Genomic DNA, 25813 nt, shown 5'->3' on the forward strand with positions numbered 1-25813 from the left:
TATATTATAAAGCTGAAGAGTTTGTTTGTTTGAACGCACTAATCTCAGGTTCTCATTGCAAAATTCTTTTTGTGTTGAATAGACCATTTATCGAGGAAGGCTTTAGGCTATATAAAATCACGCTACAACTATTAGGAAATAATGGAAAATGTGAAAATAAAACGGGGTAAATTATTCATCCTTGAGGGGCTTCAATGATGCCCAAAATAACTATTCTACGCGGACGAAGTCGCGGTTGTACTAAATAAAATCACGCCTCTTTTACAAAGATGTCTTCAGAGGCTACATACTCGTATGTCGCGACTATACATCCACATTTGCCACGACGTTCTTAAATTTAACTGGCAACACATTTAAGTAATAATTAAAATTTTATTAAGAATTTAAACGGAACAGTTGAACCTAAGTAAATGTTTTTACTTATAATAAAATTATTAGAGAGTTCACACAGTAAACATTAACTACTCCAGTTACTGTTTCCTTTCGACAAGTCATAAAATAAGTTAAACATGGAAATTCATTTATTTTTTGCTATTGCAACACTGACTATAAAAAATGTTTAATTGGGCATAATGCTATCGATAACAAAATCAAACTTGCTTTGTTTTCACATTGGGTTAGTTGATTGGCGAGTTGTGTAGCAAGAGTTAAGTAGTATCAAATATATTTGTTTCATAAAATTAGGTTTTGTTTGTGCATTTAATTTTAAATACTCAGTCTCTTTCCTTGTCTATAAAAAGTTGTTTAAGTTATGGATAAGTCGTAAAAAGCGACTAAAGGATATGCTTATAAACTTGTTTAATGTGATGTGCTAGCAACTTGTAACTATTCGAATTTTATCTTTAAGCCAAACAGCTGACCGTCGCCTATCAGTCTTTTCAAGACTACTGGCTCTGTCTGCCCCACAAAGGATAAAGACGTGATTATATGTATGTATGTGTGTTAGTTATGGACGGCTAACTAATAAAAATAAAACACATGTTGCATCCCATCTGCTATGTGTACTTGTATTTTTTTTATACAGGTAACAAATTTAATAAAATATTCTCGTCTCGTTTTTTTTTAGAAAATCCAAAATCCAGGCCATGTTGGCTGGACTTATAATGGGGAATCTGACAAAGTGATAGATTTTAGGCAATACTTGTCTAGAAGAAGAATCCCAAGTAACAATTAGGCGCTAAAGTAAGATTTATAATAAGTCTATAAAAGCGCTAACTAGATTCTAAAGTGGTTTATGGGTGTAACAAATTAGTGTTAGAGCGCGCTCTAACCCTACTTTACCCCCGAATTGGGCACAATTTTTATATTACTTAAGGTTGTATAATGACGGTATACAAGAGTTAGGGTAATTGGCTAAGAGGTACAATTAGTGCTATAAGAAAGTTATTATAGCGGTAACAGGATCTCTTAGCGATACAAGAGGGGTAAATAAGCGTCAACTGACTCCTTAAGCGGTACAGTAGAGATACAAAGGCGTTAATTATATTTTCAAGCGCTAAAAGGGAGGTAAATAGGTGTTTTGTAACGGTCTGAACGCTATTCAAGATAATTAAACTAATTTTGTGATCTAATAATAAATAATTTTATTTTCAATGGCTATAAGTTTACGACTAATGATTTTTATATTAAACAAAAAAAAGTGATATTGTATGGTGAGAAAGGAAGCATATTTTTGCTGCGAAGGGAAGTACACTGTGAATATGTTACATATTTATTGGCAAATAATTCGAGCGCCCGATGTATGTTGTCTATTTACTGAAAACTTTTACACGTATTTACAACAATTTTTGTTTATTTTGGTTGCGATGCCATTGTCAAAAACAAGTAGTCAATATAAGTAATACAGTAGTGACCTTAAGCGCTATTACTTTACCTTTAGTCACAAAAAAGTAACAATAGACGCTATAGGATCTGTTATAGCGAAAAATTATACTCCTATTTGACTTAAGGTAATGCAAGAGAGTTTTGTATAACTTCAAGCATTTGGTTCTATATAAGATTAAATAAACACTATTGTAAGGCTGGTAGCGCTTATTAACGCTATTGTGCAACTTTAGGTTCTTGTAAAGAGTTTATTATCACCTGCATAGCACTTTTGGAGGTAGTAGCTAATTCTTATTCTTATTTAGATCTTAGAGTTCTAAGATTCACTTAAAGCTATAACACAAAATGCTGTGCATGTACAACAGTGTTAAGATTTGCCATAATACATCCATAACCTTTAAGCTCGCCTAATTGCCGCGCTTGTAACTCTGTATTATAAGTAGATGTGATATACGTTACTTGGTACGCCACTTTATCGCCAATAGTCATAAGTGTTGCTACTGTAATGCCTTTGTAGCCCACTAAGTAACAAAATAAGCTCTAATCGTCGCCTAAATGTTTGTTGGGATTCCAAGTTTATGCCTTTCTTATATATAAACTTTGCAATTTACTTCCAATATTCTCTCACTAAACAACCTAAGTGTGAACTACTAATTACTGTGTAACATTTAATCGCAAACACTTAATGAAGCAGAAAAAGTAATAGATGACTCTCCGAGTGTAACAAATGTGACTATATTAATCAACTCAGTTTAAAGAGACGGTGATTAAGTTGCTTTGACTTTCAATTTTGATCACATAATAGCGTCATACCATGATCTACGGTACAATGTTTGTGTTAGGTTATATATTTTTTTTGCAGGTATACATTTTTTGTGTTCATTTAATTTTGTTTTTATTTTCGAAGCGTTTATCAGATTTTATGCTCAGCTTTTGACGTGTAGTTTTGTATGATGCCAGGTCTGTAAAAGATAGGTAATAAAAATGCTTTTATTTTTTTTCAAATTTTACCAGGTAGACTGATATAGGCAGAGTAAATGCACGCTAGAATGAAGAGTTATGAATGTGGATGAAGCAAAAAATATAAGGTATACACTGGAATCACGTAGTTTCTGCCTACCCTTCTGGGTAAGAAGTGTAATTTTATGTATGTATGTGGAATGAAGAGTACACACTAAAAAAATGTATCTCTTGGATATGCATGTAACATCTTGGTCTTCATCGTCACTTACCATCAGGTGAGATGGAAGACAAATGCCTAATCCAATATTGAGTAAGAAAAAAAGAATCAACAAATCACTTCCACCATCATACCTTGACGCCATAACTTTAATATAATTTAACCGATTACATATAATTAAATCAGCTGGCAAGCTTCACAAAGCGCCGTGAATGAAGATTTCACGCTTCGACAAACTAACTCCGATATTTAGACATGTTAATCGATCCGATGCCTTTAACACATCTGTTATATATATTTATTTAATTGTGAAAAAATTGCTTGTTTGACTTTGTTTTTTTTTTTTTAATTTTTCTTTATTAAAACGCGTTGCGTTCATGGAAAACATTTTATAAGACTAAAAAAATATAATTTAAAAATCAATAAAAAAAACTTAAATAATTGTTAATTTTAATGTCTTCGTCTTATTATTTTGACGTTATTTAGTAATAAATCTATTTTTATTAGTCTTTCCTTTGATAGACTTTTACAATCTGCGCAGAACGAGAAGCAGGTGGCAAACACTATGTTTTTTCTGAGATACCTGACCAGTTGGGAATGCGCGCGCAGATTACACAATAATAACAGAAAAACCTCAATAAAACTAATACTATGCCAATATTTTCTCGCAATTAAAATTGTTTTCAATAAACTTACATTACTGTTGACGCCTAATTTAAAGGAGACATAAAAATGGATTGACAGCAGTTTTAAGTGTCAACATACTGCATACATTCTTAACAAACGATTCTGTGGTCTCGCAAAAAATCCTATTAAAATTCCACACGGTAATGCGTAAAGTCCAATGGGTCTTGCAACATATTGGGACATAGTATACCTAAGTGCTTTTAACATATACAATGTTTGAGGTATGAATGAATGCTGTGTGGTTCCCGACACCAATAGAAAAAAGAATAGGACCACTCCATCTCTTTTCCATGGATGTCTTAAAAGGCGCCTAGGGGATAGGCTTATATACTTGGGATTCCTCATTTAGGCGATGGGCTAGCAACCTGCCAGTATTTTAATCTCAATTCTATCATTAAGCCAAACAGAGAGCTGTGTTCTAGCGTCCTGCCCGAACTTGTCGCGTAAAAAGAGAAATTAATACTGGAGTAGATTGTCGTGTGCATAAAATAATATGTAAAGAATTGTGTAACGTAAAATTAAAAAGAAGAAATTATTATACTTAAAAAAAAACTTTTAAAAAAAGAACCAAAAATACGTAAAAAAAAATATTCTTCTCATTACGGCGGGGGCGTATTATATCGATTCCAATGAATCGAGTGTTGAGTGATATAGCCCACCATCGAAGTTGTGCTCTCGATATAATTTTCGCGATGATTGTACACAATTTGATACGATTCGTTCGGAGTCATTACTTATCTTATTCGGGGAAGTCGGTTGTTTTCGACGAATTTAGTGTCATTATTCATTATTTATTGATTTACCACGACGATTCGACAGTTATAACGATTGCTAGTTGAATCTGTATCGATATGGTTTTTCCATAACTTTTTCTTTTTTAATTTTGATTCAAGCTTCTTTTTTCATTATCAATTTACGTTTTCTTATTTGAATTTAATAACGTGAAGCTTTAATACGATGAAAGAAATTAATGAGTTAGAATAATTTGAACTTGTGTTCTTTCTGGAGCGCTGGGTGCGCCCTTGACCATGGTCGTGGCTTGAAAAAATCAGGCAAATCATCAATCCTACATGAACCGACTCCCTTCCGATCTTCATCAAGAATACCTTAAACTATAATACAATATTTATGACACATTTTCATTTGTGCCCAGTGGTTCCCGGCACTAATAAAAAAAAAAGAAAAAGACCACTCTTTCCCATGGATGTCGTAAAAGCGACTAAGGGATAGGCATTGGGATTCTTCTATTAGGCGATGGGCTAGCAACCTGTCACTATTTGAATCTCAATTCTATCATCAAGCCAAAAAGCTGAACGTAGCCTGTGTTGACTCTGTCTACCCCGCAAGGAATATAGACGTGACTATGTGTATGTATGTATGACGAATTTCAACATACTAACTAAATACTCATATGAACTTATAAACTAGGTAAAATCCCACATTATTACCGACAGTAAGCACGAGATACATTTGCTTAGAAAGTCTTATTTATACGAAAAATGTCAGCAAGTTAAACACATTCAGTTGCGAGCAGTGAAAGATCGCATTTCCGACGACCAGTTGAACTTTTCTCTAATCTTGCTTAACATTTACCAACAGGTATTTAGATGTCGCATCCCATGATCTTGTGATCCCAGCCTTCCGCGTTTCACAACGACTCAAATCGATTCTCGGTCCACACAAATCGATTTGATATATTTCACGCGCACGATTCCGCGTATGAACTTTTTAATGAGCACTCTATTTAGACCTCCGAAATCCAACAATAGGCCCAATCAGCGTTTGAAAATCTCAAACCACTACCGTTAGTGCGTCACTGTAATTCGTATTCGATATAATCATGCTCGATTCAGTATCGATTCAATGATCGACATAGTGACGTGCTGTCCACATAGACACTGGCACAAAAGAAAAGAAAGTGTTGAGTCCGTTAACGATGTTTAAATTTGGAATGGACGCGTTTAGAGCCCATTTTGAAATGATTCTGTTATTTGATGGAGCGAATTTTGAATTGTTTGCGCCAATATCTGACTTTCTCTAATGGGGAGCTATTCGTTACGACCTATGAAGTTTTAAGTAAATGATGAACTTTCAATGATACTATTGCTGTTTCACTCTCTCACAATATTGTATGAGGTGTTATAATTGAGGTTTACGATTCGCTAGGCAAGGAAATTCGTAAGATGTTTGGCATACATACATTGACTAAGAAGATTTTATGATTTTTTTTTCACTGCCAGCCTCAAATCAATAAGCTTTGGGAATATAAAAGATGAATTACATTACAAATATTGTTTTGGATTTTTTTTAAGAATATTACTTAAGTATCTACCTACTCCCATCTCAACCCAAGTCAAGAATTTGCTAACTTTATAAACATTTTTTTAAATTTATTTACATTATAAAAATCTTGAAATAAAAAGCAATTAAGATAGTTGCGTCCTTATTAAAATTTAATTCCTTTCGTCAATTTTTTTAGTTACATACATACATACATACAGTCACGTCTATATCCCTTGCGGGGTAGACAGAGCCAATAGTCCCGATAAGACTGAATGGCCACATTCAGCTGCTCTGCTTAATGATGGAATTGAGATCCAAATAGTGACAGGTTGCAAGCCCATCGCCTAAAAAAAAGGATCGCAATTTTATAAGCCTATCCCTTAGTCGCCTTTTACGACATCCATGGGAAAGAGATGGAGTGGTCCTATTCTTTTTCGTATTGGTGCCGGGAACCACACGGCACTTTTTTAGTTAATGTTTTATTATTACACTTTCGAAATCAAAAATATATATAACGCAAATCCCACATACATCCATCAAGCAAGCGGGAACAAGTTTGTAATCGGAAATTAATGGCTTCAATTTTTTCGGTATTTATTCCGTCAAAATCACGCGAAACGCGTTAAAATACGAGTTTTAGCCCCGAACCCGCCATCAGGGAACATTAAGTTAAGCGACATTTTGATAAAAAATCATTAAGTAATGGCTGCTCTGATTACGTGACTTAACTTGATAAATAAATCTATGTGTGTGGTTAAAACAAAGAATTTTTTTTAGGTAATGCTTTCAGATAGCTTTTAGATTCAAAATTGGTGTTTTTTTTTTCATAAATTGCATTTTTTAATATCATTGCTGAATGATGGTTGTTCGATGTTTAAAAAAAAATATTTAAATTAAAGCAATAAATTCTCGTTCCGAATTTATTAATTTTAAAATATTAGGCTGTAAATTCAATTTTAGTTGTACTTATTAAAAAAAAACACGGAACGACAGAATATTATAATTCATGTTGTGTACAACATTAAAGTTCATTAAAACGAGGCATGTCGCGGACATATATCATTTTATACATATACCAATTCTTTTTAGGCATAACATTTTTCTATTTTTCGTACCGTGGTTAACATTTTTTTTAAATTAATGTACCTATCAAATTATTAATTCTACTAAAATCATAAATGGTAAGTCCGAGAGGATTTGTAGGAATACGTGAAAGTGTGTGTTTGTTACACTTTCACGCCAAAACTACTAGAGACATTCCCATGAAACGTGGCAGTTACATACATAGCTTAGACATTGGAAAAATGTAATGAGTTACATTTATAGAGATGACAGACAAACATAATTATTACCCTCTGCTCCCGTTTAAAACTCAACTTTCTTCTTTTTATCTTTAACCCTACTCATTAAAGACAATTTGTTTTCAAAGGTTTATTATAATTCAATGAACAAAGTTCAAAGTTGGGCCAGATCCCTGGTTTAAATGAATCGACTTGGAATCAAAAGTTAATTCAAAATTATGACTCTAAGCTAGTTCAGTTTTCTGTTTTCTCAATATTTTGAGATACAACACTTTAGACGTGGACGTAAATGGATGTTTATTTTATGGTCGCACATCTAATTCTCTGAACTAATTTCCTAAGACCTCGTTAGTTTATGAAATGTTCAGTATAACACGTCCGGTACAGATCATTATTTTGGGGCAACACAGAAATAAAGCTTCTAAGTTTAACCGTGTGGTTTCCGGGTCTTCTCAATAGAACCACTCCGTATAGACACTTTCACATGGATGTTGTAAGAGGCGACTAAGGGATAGGCTTACAAAATTTGGGATTCCTCTTGTAGACGATGAGCATTCTGTCACTATTTGAATCCCATCTTCAACCTGAAGTCATACAGCTAAAGCCATTCAGTCTTTTCGAGACTTTTGGCTTTCTCTACCATATGGGATAAAGACATGATTTTTGGGCAACCACTGTCCTTTGCAAAACTGTTAAAAAAAATTTTTAGTTTATGTACTTTATACCTAATGTTATCACATTATACTAATTTCAACTACTCTCATTTTCCTGAGAATTAAATACGAAAAACTATTTCAAACTTTTTTATAACTACTTCTAAATATCCCATGTAGAAGCTCAAAGTGGACTAATGCCTTATTTCTATACAGTATGATGTTTTGTACACCCACACTGCACAAACCATTGCTACAAAAATGTCTTACATTTTTTTACATTTAATTAATTCCTGATTGTTATCTTAACGTAAAAGTATCAAAATTCCACATCTCTCTTTAATTTGTATGTCGATATTAGGTAAGTTTTCAATTAATTAAAATAGTCTGTACTTCCGTGAATTTAGGATGCGTTTATGTGTGAAAAAAATTTAATTCGACATTTTTATCAATTAGGTATTTCCTATGATTAACATTAGAGTAGTATTCTCATTATTTTAATTAAATTGAAATTGAAATTGCAATTATTAGATTACATATTTTACATACCTAACTATTATTAAAAAAAAAAAAATATTTTTAACCGACACATTTTATACCAACATAATATTTGACACATCGTAAAATATAAGGTGGCTATATTTTACATTTTTAAATCAGCAAATCAAAAGACATACAAAAACGTCCATCGTGGGAACATCAAAATAATTCGTCGAGACCATTAATCGATTTAAAATTTCATATCATTCGATTCTCACCTACAAATCGATGGCCATCATAACAGACCATAGACGTTTAACTCGCAATAAATACGTGATCGAAAAAAGACGAGCGCAATCGATTCATCGAGTCGATTATTGAAAAGTGTGCAAATTATGGGGTAATCGATACATGCCCTGTAATAATCATCCCGATTACCGATGCCGATGATTTCACTTAAATTCTTTGTAATTTTGCCGTTCCACATACTCGATGCTACTTGAATCGAATTTATATCGATTATTAAATAAGCTTTCATGCTGTTTTGGTTGAGGAGAACGAAAACACACAGTGGTACACCTGTAGTTTGTAAAAGTAGACGAAGGGAAAGGCCTCGCCTAAAAGTTTATTATTTTTAAGCAATGTGTACCGATCTGTCTCTATTTAATTAAATTTGATAAAACATACTAGCATACATAGTTTTCTAGTGTTTTTGAAACTGTTGGCTCTGTATTGCCCGTAAGGTTCGAGACGTAAATCGTGACGGCTGTTTTCGGTATCCCAGAATCGGATGTGTAAAAGAGAAATAATTAAAAATGGTAATTTTAATGATAATTGCAAATGTGTACTTGTAAGAGCGACACTTTTGAAATTTATTAGGTGTTAGTCTCAATTAAAATAATTAAAATAATGAGATCCACGCCAGTTAACTATAGGAAACTGTTTAATTTATGTCAGGAATTAATTTAAATGTTGTTAAAATAGAATTTTAGAAAGTTCAGTGATAATAAAAAGGGAATGCTTTAGCAGACGAAAGGAAGTAATGAATGAATGAGTGAATTAATTATAAATGTTGTTTTAAACACGGTTGCTATTCAAAACGACTTGCTGGAGATAACCACATATTTATCCCTTAAGGGGTTGACAGAGCCGACAGTTGATGAGACAACAGGCCAAAATAAATTAAAAATATCTTAATTATTATTTAGACCTTCTACCTTTGTGCCTTTGAAGTGATTCCGTTGACATAAAAATATGTTTAAACACAACTTTACAGACATACACATGCATTTATACATTGGTTTGAATACTAACCGATGAGGGAAAATATAGTTAGAAAATGTGCAAATTCAGGCAACTAGATGTGTTAATACATACATACATACATACGGTCACGTCTATATCCCTTGCGGGGTAGACAGAGCCAACAGTCTTGAAAAGACTGATAGGCCACGTTTAGCTGTTTGGCTTAATGAATTGAGATTCAAATAGTGACAGGTTGCTAGCTCATCGCCTAAAAGAAGAATCCCAAGTTTATAAGCCTACAACTTTAGATATACTCGTACGTTAGCATTTGCGCCATTCTTTTACAAATCCAGTTCCGTCACCCGGCTTTCCCTATAAATATTTATAAAACTTATAATATAACTATGACTCATCCAACTATTGTCTATTATAATATATGTTTTAAAAATGCGGTAGATTCCGTCATTTAATTTTAATTAGATAATATTTATGACATTCGAATTCGAATCGTTCTGAATTCAAATTAATAATTTATTCACTCCGTAATTTGATACTTAATACTTTGAAATAGGGGTGACATCTGCATATAAATTGGTTACACCGCCCACTCATTGTCCACGGTTGTTTGTTTAGATGTCATTTGAATAAATACTTAATTATGATAATAGCTAATCAGTGGATCTGTACCTTTAAAAATAAATTGTCCGACATCGTGTTGTTTAGGTGTAGGATATAAATTTAAAGAAAGTTTTAAACTTCAAAGTTTTAAAGTCTGATAGAAATACTTACTTAAAAATAAAACACGAGAAACAATAACAATTAAATATTCTTCCTGAAGTTTGAGAATGAAGAAATAAATGCTTTTCTATTTTTTCACAAGTCAATCTTTATCAAAACTAATTAAAAGTAACTCGATCGTAAATCACGATATTTCTCGATGTTTCGAAAGAATACTAAAATTTCTTACCTTATTTTAAGGAAATTTAAGCAGTGTACTCATGACCAATTCATAATTTTAAGTATTAAATTGTCTCTTACAACAATGTCGTTTATCGGGTTTCCGACATATAATTTAAATTACCTAGCATGTGATATAAAGGTAGGTGATTTACCTTATTCATAACGACGATTACTTAAATTTAAAGATTTATAATATCGACTAGATACTATTCATAAGCGATGTCTAATTACTGGTTGGAATCATTTGAATTATGAAATTTCGAAATTAGAATGCGGCTCTTTGACTTAACGCTGATAAATTGACCAATTTATTTTTAAAAATATGATTCCAAAGTTGAAGTTAACATGATAGGTATTTTATAGTGACTTTGTACGTTTACAAATTTTTTTTCTTAAGCCTTCTTGGGGAATTCAAATGTTATTTGTAATATTAAAAAAAATGTATTTTTGTTCTTTGGGTGTATTTTTTTTTAATTTCATAGTACCTATGTTCCATCCTTTTCTTCCATGAACATTTTTCGATATATAACTGTGTTATTGATCGAAAAATGTTCATGGAAGAGTTTTGGAAAATATTACGGACATATTTTTATTATTATTACAAAAAGTCTATTAAGTTTTAAACTTTTTATTATTGGCTACTTTTCTACTGAACTGTGTTTTTATATCTGTTATTTAATAAGGATTGGAAATGGTTAAACAAAATAAAAAAAATAATAATAATATACTTACTTATCTAAACAAAAGTATGCAAATATGTATCTTATTTACAATATATTTCTTTCCATAAGCTCTTTTTGCGTGGGTGTGGCCTAATTATAGAAACAAATAGCACTTTTATCGGTATTAAAACTGATGAAGAGTGACAGTCGAGATTGTGACATCGATAAAATACATTTTTATCGCGTTCGAATAAACATATAATTGAGTTATGGAGTTTTAGGAAACTCGTATTTCTACGATTTTATCGGTTGGCGATAAGAGACTTTGTTTTTTGTCAAAGTATAGTGGTGATTTGATGGTTTGGTCATGACTAGAATAAAAGTAGGTTTGTAAAGCAAATAAAAGGTAACATTATAGAGTAAATGTATATGGGAACCTTAAAAAATTGAAATTTAAATTACCCCCGACTCATATTTAAGTTTCCTTTAACAAAAAATAATAAAAAATAAAAAAGATAATAAAAACTCAACGAAAGAGTATCGGTTAGTATTCAAACCAATGTACGACAACTTCGACAATAGTCATTGATACATGGCGATATGGTATTTGAGCCTGTGTCTTTATGCGGACCATGCATTTTAAACGAATCGGTAAGGTGCCCTTACCGATTCTACACTGTACATACTACATAGTTATGTATGTACATAGGTATGTATGTATGTACCCTATCAATACTGGCAAAGTAAATAAGGCCGGCTACACACTATCGCGGCGGTCGCATGCAATTTGCTACACCGAATCAATTTGCGCGCTTTTTGTCCCACGTAATGTCGCTCGAATCAATTTTGCGTCAGCCTCAATTCATATCTACAGTTTTCGGAATATTGTTTATGGTATGATAAAGTTGAAAGTCTTTTTATAATAATTGATTTTATCATTTGGAGTGTTGTAGAGAGGATTATGGAAAAATCTTCAAACGTAAAGTTCTTAATTATTTTTACGTAGATTTGAAAAGTCTATAATGGAAACACTTAGGAATCTTTCGAATTTACTTTCTTCATTTCTTATATCTATTTCTTCATTATTAAATCTAATAAGCAGTATATTTAAAAACATTTACATGAAAATAAAACTACTGAGTTTTCTAAAAAACATTCACTATATATTATCACACAGAGATATCATCAGAGATCTATGAAATGTGCATAGACCACATGCGTGAGCGCACCAACGGTTGCGCCCTTGTAGCGGTCGATCGGAACTTGCACAAGAAGTGAATTTACATCGACTCTTCAAATACCAAGGAGTAGACAAGGAGCTCGGCGTGTTTTTACTTGATGAAATCATGTAATGATGATTTTGGATGGACCACATGTTTGCAGTAAAAAGGTAAAGATGTTATGGCAACATGTGTATACCATTATCGTGAAAAAGTGAAGCGCAAATATGTTATTTTTTTATAGTTAATATTTAAGTGAAATTGTAACTGTACCTTAATATAAGAGTACTTTGTTTTCAAGAAGAGAGTGATTTTATGAATGTGTATGAAGCGACAGAAGTATGAAAGAAGTTTGTTTTATAATTGTATCATTTATTGATAAGATACTATCTGTGTCCACGATCTGAAGTTTTATTTTCACACGAACAAAATTGATATTAATTAAAAACTAATAGAAATTAAGAATAAGTACAGTAAAAGCAAATAACTTCACCGATATGTGATTATTAAACATGACAATTAGAAACAAAATAATTTAGTACGAAAAACTAGTACCTAGCTCTCAAACTATGGGTTATTCGAAGATAATTCTCAACATATATTACATTGACAATTTTGTTCTTACAGTAATTTAACTATCGCCGTTTACAGCGGCGTTGGTTGAAGAATTGAAATGTGTTAAACAAAGTTATTCTTTCGAGTTTTTCTTAAAATTACTTGCAGCTAAGATTGATTTTATGTCTGTTTCATCTTTACCAGTAATTGGTACTGATGTATGGAGTTTCATTAAATATATTGTTTGCCTACCACGACATCTTTCTATTATTGATGTTTTAGAAAAAATAGCAATAAACATTGTTATTTTTTTTTACATAATTGGGAAATATCAAGCCCGTTTAACATCTTAAAACATTAAGAAACATTCCAGATTCCAGTTTAGGTTTTCGTTGTAGGAAAGTCAATTTTGTCTGAAATGTTGTGTAAATTTTAGGCGTGCGAAGCACTTGCGTTAGTGTTTCTAAAACGCTGACCCAAAATTTGTATTATTTTTTAAATGTAACGTATTAAAAACAGAACAAGAAACAATAGCGTTACACACACATTACAGGCAAAATAACCAAAGTCATGATTAAACAGAACATTGTCTATTACATAAATAAAATATTATAAATATAATTATTATACATACATACATATCATCACGTCTATATCCCTTACGGGGAAGACAGAGCCAACAGTCTTGAAAAGACTGAAAGGCCACGTTTAGCTATTTGGCTTAATGATAGAATTGAGATTCAAATAGTGACAGGTTGCTAGCCTGTCGCCTAAAAAAGAATCCCAAGTTTGTAAGCCTATCCCTTAGTCGCCTTTTACGACATCCATTGGAAAGAGATGGAGTGGTCCTATTCTTCTTTTTATTGGTGCCGGGAACCACACGGCATTATTATAATATAAATAAAAATTGGATATAAAGTATCCAATTTTTTTATACTAAAATCTTATCCAAATACGGTATTTAACCATTTTTAGGGTCCGCCTTATCTGTGATTTAAAGACTCGCCCATGCAGATTCATCCGAATGTGTGTTCGTCTGTGTCACCATTCAGACGTCAATCTCCTCTGTATTTCGTTTTAGAAGTTAGTTTACTTTTTTGTATCGACAAGTTGATTCTTGTACTGATGACGGTCTATTGTTATACTATAAGTATCAACCTGAGTCCGTGCGAAAATGTGCTACGAAAAATTGTATGAACTTCTGAGGGTTACAACGATTTTTTTTTTAATTCTTTCCGATAGTATTTTCTTTGAAAAGAAACTAATAAACAGAATCAAATTGTTCTCATTCGGGTTGATGGAGCCAAAATATTTTGCATTTTTTTTTTTTGGAAATTTAAATTAAAATAAAAAAACTACCTACCTTGCAGCCTTCACACGTGAACGCGCCAAAGTGGAAGCCCGCCGCAGGCTCCCCGCACACTTTGCATTGCTGGTTCATCTGTGAAGAGCATAATGAGTTAATAACAACACGTTTTGCTACAAAATTGTATGCAATATCTTGTTAAGGGAATATACATATATACATATAATCACGTCTATATCCCTTGCGGGGTAGACAGAGCCGACAGTCTTGAAAAGTCACTGATAGGTCATGTTTAGCTATTTGGCTGTTATATAGAATTGAGATTCAAATAGTGACAGGTTGCTAGCCCATCGCCTTAAAGAAGAATCCCAAGTTTATAAGCTTATCCCTAAGTCGCTTTTTACGACATCCATGGGAAACAGATGGAGCGGTCCTATTCTTTTTTCTATTGGTGCCGGGAACCACACGGCACGGGAATATCCAGGGTGTAAAAAGGTAAACAGAATATTTTTTTTTTTCATTTTTAAAACATGTTTAATCTATGTATGGTTCTAGTAAAAAAATAAAATTAGTCAGACGCTAGTTACTGTCTCATTTTATTAGGTTATTGACTCGTGGCTGGAGAATCTAAGAGATTGGTTTCACTCGAGTATCCGGACGCCTTTTCGTTACTCAAAGGTTAAGATAACTAAGATGGTCGTCATTTTCTGACAAGAAGCGGTACTATAATAATAAGTAGAACACGATATCTTCTCCATGTCAATCGATGATTTATTGATTCTAACGCACAGCTCAAACCCCATGATTTATATATTATATATGATCTACGTGTTTATCCTATACGGAGTAGACAGAGTCAACAATCTCGAAAAGACTAAAAGGCCACGTTCAGCCGAATGGCTCAATGATGAATTTGAGATTCAAATAGTGACACGTTGCTAGACCATCTTAGTCTTTTCTTTAGTTGACTTTAACGAACTGCGCAAAAAAAAAATTGTTTTTTGCAAATATTATGTAGATACTTTTTAATAAACATTCGACTTTCAAAATCACATCGTCACGTACCTACTACATACATACATAAAATCACGCCTCTTTCCCGGAGAAGTACGTATCTACGAAGTGATCATTTAAAATAAAAAAATGTTTCAATGTAACACGTGACAGACAAGAAAATCATGATTTACGACTACAATAACTTAAATTTATTATCAGATTAATTGGTATTGGTACAAATTGCCTCAATTTAAAAACAATTAACGTTGCGAGAAGTATAAAAAAACTGGGCAAGTGCGAGTCGGGCTTGCAACCAGGGTTCTGTACCGTCCATATTCAAATTTATAAAACGAAATTAGTTATCAGTATTGAGAAAAAGAAACACGTTTTATTTTTTGGTAGATCCTTAAATAATTATCCAATTCTACATATTATCACGTCTATACCCCTTGCGGGGCAGAGAGGGCCAACAGTCTTGAAAATACTGATAGGCCACATTCAGCTGATTGGCTTAATGATATTATTGAGATATAAATAGTAGTAGGTTGCTAGCCCATCGCCTAAAAGAAGAATCCCAAGTTTATAAGCCTAACCCTTAGTCGTCTTTTACGGCATCCATGGGGACGAGATGGAGTGGTCCTTTCCATTTTTATATTGGTGCCGGGAACCACATGGCCAAACAATTTTCACTTTTTGTAAATTTAGTGGCAACTTACACATCTTTGAAAATATCTAGCTATTGAAGTTCTTGAGAAACAAGCCTGGTGACAGACAGACGGACAGCGAAGTCTCAGGAGGGTTCCATTTTTTTCATTTTACGAACGGGACCCTAATAATGCACGTGGATTTTAAGTTCTGATATTGTTCATATCTTACGCGGAAGTATTTAATATTATTTATTGATTTCACGCCTTTTAATTTTATTGTTTAACAGTGACATATTGTTCTTATAATTGCACTTAAAGAAAATTATTTTTATTTAAGTTATAATCTCGGCATTCTACTTTAAGGCGTTGGGCTATCTGTCAGTATATATGAAACTGTTTTCCATTATGAAACCATTTAACTACTAAAATGTGGAATTTGGAATCATTATGTAGCCTTAAAATTATTCTTTCAATGCCTTAAAATAGTAATTTAAGAAGAGAATAACATAAGAAATTGAAGACTCTTGAGAAGGCTTCTGATGCAGAACTAAGTAGATACATAATCATATCTATGTCCCTTGCGGGGAAGACAGAGCCAACAGTCTTGAAAAAACTGATAGGCCATGTTCAGCTTTTCGGCTTCATGATAGAATTGAGATTCAAATAGTGACAGGTTGATAGCCCGTAGCCTATAAGAATAATACCCAGTTTACATACGTTGATACGTTTATTTAACTTAATAAAATAAAACCTATTTAGAATCGATCGAATTGAAACGCTACCACATTCCGATTTCGAATTGAATCGTCACTCGTACTCACATCGAGTGTTATCACGGTACACGTCCGGGCACAGAATAGGTTGCTCCCAAAAAAAAAAAAAATTAAACAAACATTTGGTCATGATTGTAAAAATATTGTTCGAGTGGTCGCAAGTGTATTTTGAAGAACTCCGTGTTTAATCAGAGTCTTCAATTGTGCGATGACGTAACTTAGTTTTGAGAACAAAATTGTTGGACGCCATGTAATTTTGTACAGGTATAGGTATATATGAATGCAACTTACGATTTTTTCTGTTTTGGTATTTTGTAACGACGGTTAAGTAAGTACTGATGTTACAAAATAAAACAAATAAGTATGTTTAATAAAAGATTCAGTCAAGAATACTGCTAAACTTTTTCCAAAGCAACATATTATGTCAATTTCGCACACACATTCATATAATATATATATATGAACGCACTCTAATTTATACTCACAATTTTTTTTATACACAATTACATTCTAAATACTTATAAATCGGTCACAAAATTCCACATAATCATTCAAAATGTCAGACGAAGTACATTTAATCAATGACGACGCACTTTTGATGCGTCGGTATTTATGCCCTTAAGTGTACTGTTGTTATGCAGTAGTTTTGGATATTAATTTGATTTAAATGAATTATGGTAGGTATAGTTGCACACATAAATGTACTTCATACATCTTTATGTACATATATGTTTGTCATAATTATTATATAAAAAAAATTGCAACGAAAATTGATTAAAGAGTAAAGAAAGATCTTCATCACTAAAGACATACAGCTGAATGTTTTTTTGGTTTTCAGTATTTTTAAGACTGTTGGCTCTGACTACCCTGCTTTAGATAAAGACGTGATTATATACGTATGTAAGATCTTCATTGAAAATAAAGCTTAACTTAGACTTCAACTACGGCCTCAATGGCGCAGCGGCAATGCGCTTGTCTGTGACACCGAAAAGCCCCGGGTTCGAATCCTGGCCAGGGCATGATAAGAAACGAACTTTCTCTGATTGTCCTGGGTCTTGGACGTTTATCTATATAAAGAATTTATTATAAAACATAGTATCGTTGAGTTAGTATCTCGTAACACAAGTTTCAAACTTACTTCGAGGCTAACTCATGCTGTGTAATCAATCTGTCCCGTATATATTTATTTATTCAACCTTTATCTTAAGCCCACTAAATTCCATTGATGTTATAATAAGTTTGCAGCTAAAAAGGCTGTATTGTCAATGCTGCAGTGAAAAAAATAGAAAAACAAGAACTACATAAAATATATCAACAAATTTCCTATTTATGATAAATAATCTACTTTTGTCAGAATAAATGTTAACTGCCGTATGAATTTCGCATTAAAAAGCGGCTCGGTAAAGCCAATTATACTCATTTCTCCAAACATACAGGGTGTCTAGTAAATCGCGTTTCATATTTTAAGGTATATCATTATAGTAAATCATTAACACGCTTCTCGTTTAAATTAGTACCTACCGCCTTTGGATTTCCACAGTCTTGTTTTTATTAATTTATTTAAAACTTTATTGCACAAAACAAAAATGCACAAAACAAAATGTACAAAGGCGGACTTAATGCCGTTTGGCATTCTCTACCAGTCAACCAGCTGACCAAATAGAAAAAAAACTCTTAGTCGGTGGTGCGACAAAGTGCACATGCAACTTGACAAATACATACATTACGAACAAAAAATCATAAATACATACAAGATACATAATATACATTAGAAAAACATATACATACATAAAATATCAAAATAAATCTTGTTGGATAATAAGTAAAAATTTCCACTCCCCATTTTTCCAATTATGTATTTGTAATGAGAATCACATACTAATCGCCCCTTTTCAATTTACCGCGATTTACCAGACACCCTGTATATGTGAACGAAAGATTTCCAGTGAGATCTCGATATGGTCAACACATGACAAAGTGTGATCATTTGTTTTATACCAATATGGCCGACGTTTAACGGATAACATCAACAATGATCAGATATTACTTAATTAAACGGACATTATCTGGGATACAAACAGGTTACGTCAAAACCAGTTAAAAAAAGAACAGGACCACTCCATTCCGTGGACGTCGTAAAAGGCGACTAAGGTGATGGGCTAGCAGCCTGTCATAGTCTGACTAGAAGAAGAATCCCAAGTTTATAAGCCTAGAGTGTGTGGTGGTAGATTGGAGTGGTCCTATTTTCTATTGGTACCGGAAACCAAACGGCACAGGAACAATACAATCATTACAATGAAACAGAGGCACTATGATAAAGGCTTACTTATCGCAATTCAAATTCAAATTTTTTATTCATTATTATAGAGTATTTATGTCGCTTAATAATTGTCAAATCTTTTGATTTCACAACATTGGTCGACTGCCGATTGGTCGATTGGTTTACTGCCGCTTCCAAGGCGTCAGTGCAGATGAAGCGGTAACAAACTGCACTGCGACATTTTCTTCAACAACGTCAACTTCACAAATATCCATACTTAGAAAAAAACGTGGACGAGAGAATACATTGTTCGGATTAATTTATTCATATAATATTTTAATAATAATTAAAAAAAAAAATTATGGATTGCCAATTTTAATTAGATTACAGAGTGTACTGAATTCTGATTTAGGTTCAAATCAAACTACAATACATTACGAGCTCCTGTGCTTCCAAGCTCTCTCATCCCTCCAATTCAGGGTGGATAACCAGCTATCAATCACATGCTTGAAATAATAATAAAAAAAAAAACAACTACCCAACTACAGACAGCGAAGGTGCGCTCATTCCGTCATCGACTTGCAAAAGTTCGCAGTCACGCGATCCGAAACGTGTTATTATACAACATTATATTTAATTCCCAAACGAAAACTAAGTGAATACGGGTTTCGGTAACAGTTTAGCAAAATACACACAACATTTCGCACGCGATGCTGTTTGCGTATTTATTTAAGTCGCTAATTGCGGACAATGGGAACATCTTTACCTGACAAAAAAGTATGGACAATTGATTTTTTTTTAGTCTAAATTAAGTATCCCTAAATCTTTTTGAAAATGGACATGCAAGGTGTTTCTTTTATATATACATATAATCTCGTCCATATCCCTTGCGGGCTAGACATTTCTAATAGTCTCAAAAAGACTGAACGAAGTTGGATGGTTTAATATAGATTCAGACAGTGGCATCCCATCATCGACTAAAAGGAGAATCCTTAGTCTTGATTTATTTATTTTATCTGTATTGTAACAATTACAATTTGTAAAGTACAATAGGCGGACTTAATGCTAATAGCATTATCTAACAGTCTACCATTGGGTTAAGCAGAAAACCTTTGTGTGGGTGATAATAATAATGTATAATAAACATACTTCCTATATCATATATACTATAAACCTATACATATTATTTTCATTATTTACAGTTGGCACAAAAAGGCAATCCACTTTGTATTCTTTTTTAAATAACATACCAGCATGAAAACCAGGGCGATGGGCTAGCAACCTGTCACTATTTAGATCTCAATTCCATCATTAAGCCGAGCAGCTGAACGTGGCATATCAGTCTTTTCAAGACTGTTGGCTCTGTCTACCCCGCAAGGGGTATAGTCGTGAGTATATATATGTATGTATCTATGAAAACCAGATGGACGTGCTTGGTTCCTTGGTCACTTTTACGACATCCATAGGAGAGAGGTGAAGCGGTTCTATTCTAAAGCGCCGGAAACTAAAGGCGCAACCACTTAACGATTGATTTTTTTTATTATTTTTTTCCCAAATGTCTATGAAAATAGTCATTTTAATATAAGCCTTTTTAAATCATCAATGGAACAATATCAGTGCATAAAAAAAATAGCGGTCTAAAAAAAAGTAACTCAATCAACTTAGACCAAAATGGCTACGAATTGGCAGCTAAACAGAACGAAATCAATGCAAGAACTCACTCTTATATGGTACATGTCTAAGGATGGACACTGTGTGAACCCTGTTTTGCATTCCGCTGCTAGATTTACAGTGAGTTTTTTATAAAATAAAGAAAACACAGATGAAGCACATATAGGGTGACATTTACAACAACTGCATAAATAAATAAACATAAACTATACCCATGCTGCTGCTGTATGCTGCGATATTTTTCATTTAACGTTTTTAAATATCCTTTAGATGAGTACACTTAACACTTAAATTTATGCAGTTGAATTAAAAGTCACCCTGTATATCACGTCATGTCTATATCCCTTAACAGAGCTAACAGTTTTGATAAGATTGAAAGTCGACGTTAAATTTTTTTTGGACAAATCACACTGATTGAGTTAGCCTCGAAGTAAGTTCGAGACTTGTGTTACGAGATACTAACTCAACGATACTATATTTTATAATAAATACTTATATAGATAAACATCCAAGACCCAGGCCAATCAGAAAAAGTAATTTTCTCATCATGCCCTGGCCGGGATTCAAACCAGGACCTCCGATGTCGCAGACAAGCGTACTAGCCAGCTACTGCGCCACAGAGGGCGTCCGATTTATGGCTTAATGATGTAATTGAGATTCAAACAGTGACAGGTTGCTAGCCCATCGCTTAAAAAAAACTAATGAAATCGATACATATATATACATATTGTCACGTCTATATGCCTTGCGGGGAAGACAGAGCCAACAGTCTTGAAAAGACTGAATGGCCACGTTCAGCTATTTGGCTTTATGATAGAATTGAGATTCAAATAGTGACAGGTTGCTAGCCCATCGCCTAAAAAAAAAAAGAATCCCAATTGTGTAAGCATATCCCTTAGTCGCCTTTTACGACATCCATGGGAAATAGATGGAGTGGTCCTATTCTTTTTTCATTGGTGCCGGGAAACCATACGGCTCCATCAATCACCGGCAATTAAATCGAATCAATAATAATTCTATAAAAATATAAAACTCAAGGTCGCACGTGTGTATTATATTTATTTTGGTATGGTCAAAAATGGTAAAGCAAAATAGTTACGCGTAGTGTGGTGGTAGCCTGACCATAATTATAGTCTTTGTCTTGTTCACACGTCCACATTCAATGTTGCAATTGCATTGAGAAAGTGTTTTTTTTTTTGGTTTACTATCTGTTTGAACAACACACATCTTTACCAAATTATTCAGAGGTAATCATGTAATTTTTTTTATTTACTAGACGCCGCCGGCGACTTCGTCCGCGTGGAATCAATCCCGCGGGAACCCCGAGATAAAAAGTAGCCTATATGTATGTTGTTCTGGGTCTTCAGCTACCTACATGCCAAATTTCATCGTAATCGGCTCAGTAGTTTTTGCGTGAAAGAGTAACAAACATCCATACTGACATCGTGACATACTCACAAACTGTCGCATTTATAATATAAGTAGGATATACTTATGTCCATCAAGGAAAAAATACCGACTAGAACTAGACTAGATATAGAGAAAATTAGTATAACCGTACCACTTATTTATAGAGAAATTATTTCAAGTAGGCCCCCGATAGGAAAATGTAAAGAAAATCATAGGCTTGTGTACCAAATTAATAAAATATAAACTTACAATATTATATTATACATGGCTAACTCTTTTTCACAATAGATTATTGCCTCTTGATTCCATCATAGATCATTATCGGTTTGTTTTTTGGAAGGATTGGATTGGAAAGCGGACCCCGGGTTCCAGAATATAGCGGAATATCCGACCCTTTTGGCTGACCTCTCCCCGTTATGTTTTAAGTGAGTTTGAAATAAAAAAAAAAAGAAAACAATTATGTCAATCAAGAATATAAAAAAAAAGTAACGAAATCCATTTATGACGATACTTAGATCAAATTTTAAAATGTCAAGTTGATCCAAAATTAAATAAAAAAAAAATACTGAAACATTATAAAAAAAATAATCATAAAACAATATAAATGATGCCAACATGAACCGTTTAACTGGCCATCCGACACCTGTCGACCCGAATTCGAGTACTCAAATCGATTACAAATAATCGATTGGGCGGATCGATTCACCCGATAGGACGCGCATATTTGGGAAACCACGCGAGATGAGAATAAAAAAAAAAAGGTTAAGAGTATTTCTGAACGTATGAAAAATCGAACACATTTTTTATGAAACTCATTATGGAAATGATTTCCCACGTTACGGAATGAAATCTTGTTGAACAATCACAATATTGATCCTTTTACGGTCTCTGTGATGCAATAATGTAATAATATATCACTCCATTTAAATTGGGGTCTAGGAATGAAAATACATGATTATAATTTAAGATGATAAAAATGTACTTAATTAAAACATTAAATAGCAAAACTGCTTTATGTAATAGCAGCTATTAACAACTTTTTATGAGCCTATTTCTTTTGTTTTAAGATTCATGTTAATCATATCAATTTTTTTTTTTTTCATATTCATAATCATTTATTTATTCCTTGAATAATTCCAGCCAGAATTACATAATTTAAACGATAAAGAATTTATAAGTACTGCGATTTAAGAAGGTATTATATATTCTATGTCACTATAAGTTATGGTCTGTAAGTGGCGATTATTTCTAAATTATGTTTTTTTGTTAAAAGGTTTTTTTTTATTTATGTACCTTTGTCACGCGATTGGTCGACAAAGAACATATTTTTTTTTGGTTACATAACGTTTTATACAAATTTTATTGTTTAATCCGTCACAATTAATTAGCATGGTGACAGCAGTTAAATATAAAAGGTGTTAAATTTACACAATGTATGTAACATTTGGTCACGTCTATATCCATTGTGGGAAAGACAGAGCCAACAGTCTTTTAGCCATATATGGCTTAATGATAGAATTGAGATTCAAATAGTGACAGGTTCCTAGCCCATCGCCTAAAAAAAGAATCCTAAGTTTGTAAGCCTATCCTTAGTCGCCTTTTACGACATCCATGGAAAAGAGATGGAGTGGTCCTATTCTTTTTTGTACTGGCGCCGGGAACCAAACGGCACGTTAAATTTACATTTACAAAATTAGGAAAAACGAAAGGTGACTTATATGGATACTAGATATGATCTTAGGATTTCGCTCCTGTGGGAATTGGCTGAAATATAAGGACCCTCTGTTATATGTACCACTGATCTAATACTGTATATAATACTAATCTATTTCTGTGACAAATTTCAATAAAACAATTTCTAACTATACATACATACACATAATCGTTATCGTCAGCTGTTTGGTCTACTGATGGAATTGAGGTTCAAATAGTGACAGCCAGCGCCTTTAAGAAACACAAGTGTATGAGCCAATCCCTTAATCGCCTTTTATGATATCCATTGGAAAGAGATGTAGTGGTTCTATTCTTTTTTTCTATTGGTGCCGGGCATTACATTCTAAAAGGTTTTGGTATATTTCTTACAGATGAAAAATGCAATAATTTTTAGTAAGAATGGATTTATTTATTTATTTAATCTATATTGCTTATAAAATATTGTATAGCATAGTTGGCTAACTTTCTTTCGATAATATATTATAATCTTCTGCTTACGTACATAAAGCAGGGACATAAAATAATTATTTTCCAAGAAAACAAAGTACTAACACGACAATAATTATTTTATTATTATTCACGGAAATGGACGCCACAAATGTCACCAACCGTAAAAGTATACAAACCAATTAACAGTTTTATTTACGGCTACACACGATACAATTCTGCTTGCCATTTTCGATTAAGTAAGTATAAGGACTACAAATGCCTATCAATCAATCAGTGTAAGACAAGGACAGCTTGTGTCCACAACTATGTAAGGCTGAGGCTAGATTGAAGCGGGAAGAAGGAAAATAATATAAATGACTTATGTTTCTATTATTTTTTATACATACATACATATAATCACGTCTATCTTGCGGGGTAGACGGAGACAACAGTCTTGAAAAGACTGAAACGCCACACTCAACTTTTTGGTTTAATGAAAGAATTGAGATTCAAATATTAACAGGTTGCTAAGCCCATCGCCATAATAAAAAAAATTCCAAGTTTATAAGCCTATCTCTAATTCGCCTTTGACGTCATCCGTGGGAAAGAGATGGAGTAGCTCTTTTCTTTTTTCTATTGGTGCCGGGAACCTCACGACACAATATTTTTTTAAAAACCTAAATGATGACTTGTAGATTTGTTTAAAGCTTTTAGTAGGTAATTTATTTTGTAATATCTTTATTTTTGTGCCTCTATGGTAAATCTTTAGATTTCGATAGCCATAAATTAAAACTCCTCTAAAACCTTAATTCAAAAACATAACCAATACCTACATATTTTTTTTACAGTAATAACATATATTTTCTGTGTCTTTATTTTTAATCAAAATATAAAGTGAGATCTTTGAGGAAGCCATGGCAGCTACTGAATTCGTCCTTGATAATTTCAAACAATAGGTAATCATCACCATTTTACAATTTTTGCCTTAATGACTATCAGTAATGTAAGGAATAATCCGTAGTTTAATTAATGTAGATAAAGCGAAAGAAGTAAATAGGAGTTGTAGCAAGATGAAAGATGTAATCTGCCTACCCCTCCATGAAAAAGGCGCGATTTCCTGTAAGTAAGGTAGGCACTATGAGGGTTCACCTACAACTATAATTTTAAAAAAAGAAGAGTATTACAGACAAAAATAAAATATTAATAAGAAAAAAAAAGGGAAACACAAATTTTTATGTTAACGTCATTCCCTCATACAAGCTCCGCTATCAACTAAACCGAAGCCCTAACCAGACAATGACACGGTCATTTCTTCACGGGATTCTAGACAAGCACTAAACTTTAGGTAGTATACGGGACCTAAAGGGACTAATTGCGTTCGTGTAGAGAGATTGTATGGGTGATATATTCATTTGTGTATTGGACAATGTCGGGAAGAAGCGGTTAATTACGTCAATTTAAACGTGTTTTTTCATGTAACGTGTGGTTCCCGGCACCAATACAAAAAATGATAGGACCACTCCATCTCTTTCCCATGGATGTCGTAAAAGGCGACTAA

At 33.1% G+C, this 25813-nt stretch overlaps 1 protein-coding gene across 1 annotated transcript in view; it reads right to left on the reverse strand.

Moving 5' to 3' along the window:
* LOC106133283 (protein embryonic gonad) overlaps positions 1-25813 on the reverse strand; it is a 122566-nt gene that overhangs the window by 37346 nt on the left and 59407 nt on the right. Inside the window, exon 2 of the mRNA XM_013332953.2 lies at positions 14414-14491. Within this exon, the coding sequence (XP_013188407.2) occupies positions 14414-14491 (78 nt within the window). The remainder of the gene's footprint in view (positions 1-14413; positions 14492-25813) is intronic.

This window comes from Amyelois transitella, chromosome 11 (genome assembly GCF_032362555.1).
Source record: "Amyelois transitella isolate CPQ chromosome 11, ilAmyTran1.1, whole genome shotgun sequence".
Taxonomy (NCBI): Eukaryota; Metazoa; Arthropoda; class Insecta; order Lepidoptera; family Pyralidae; genus Amyelois; species Amyelois transitella.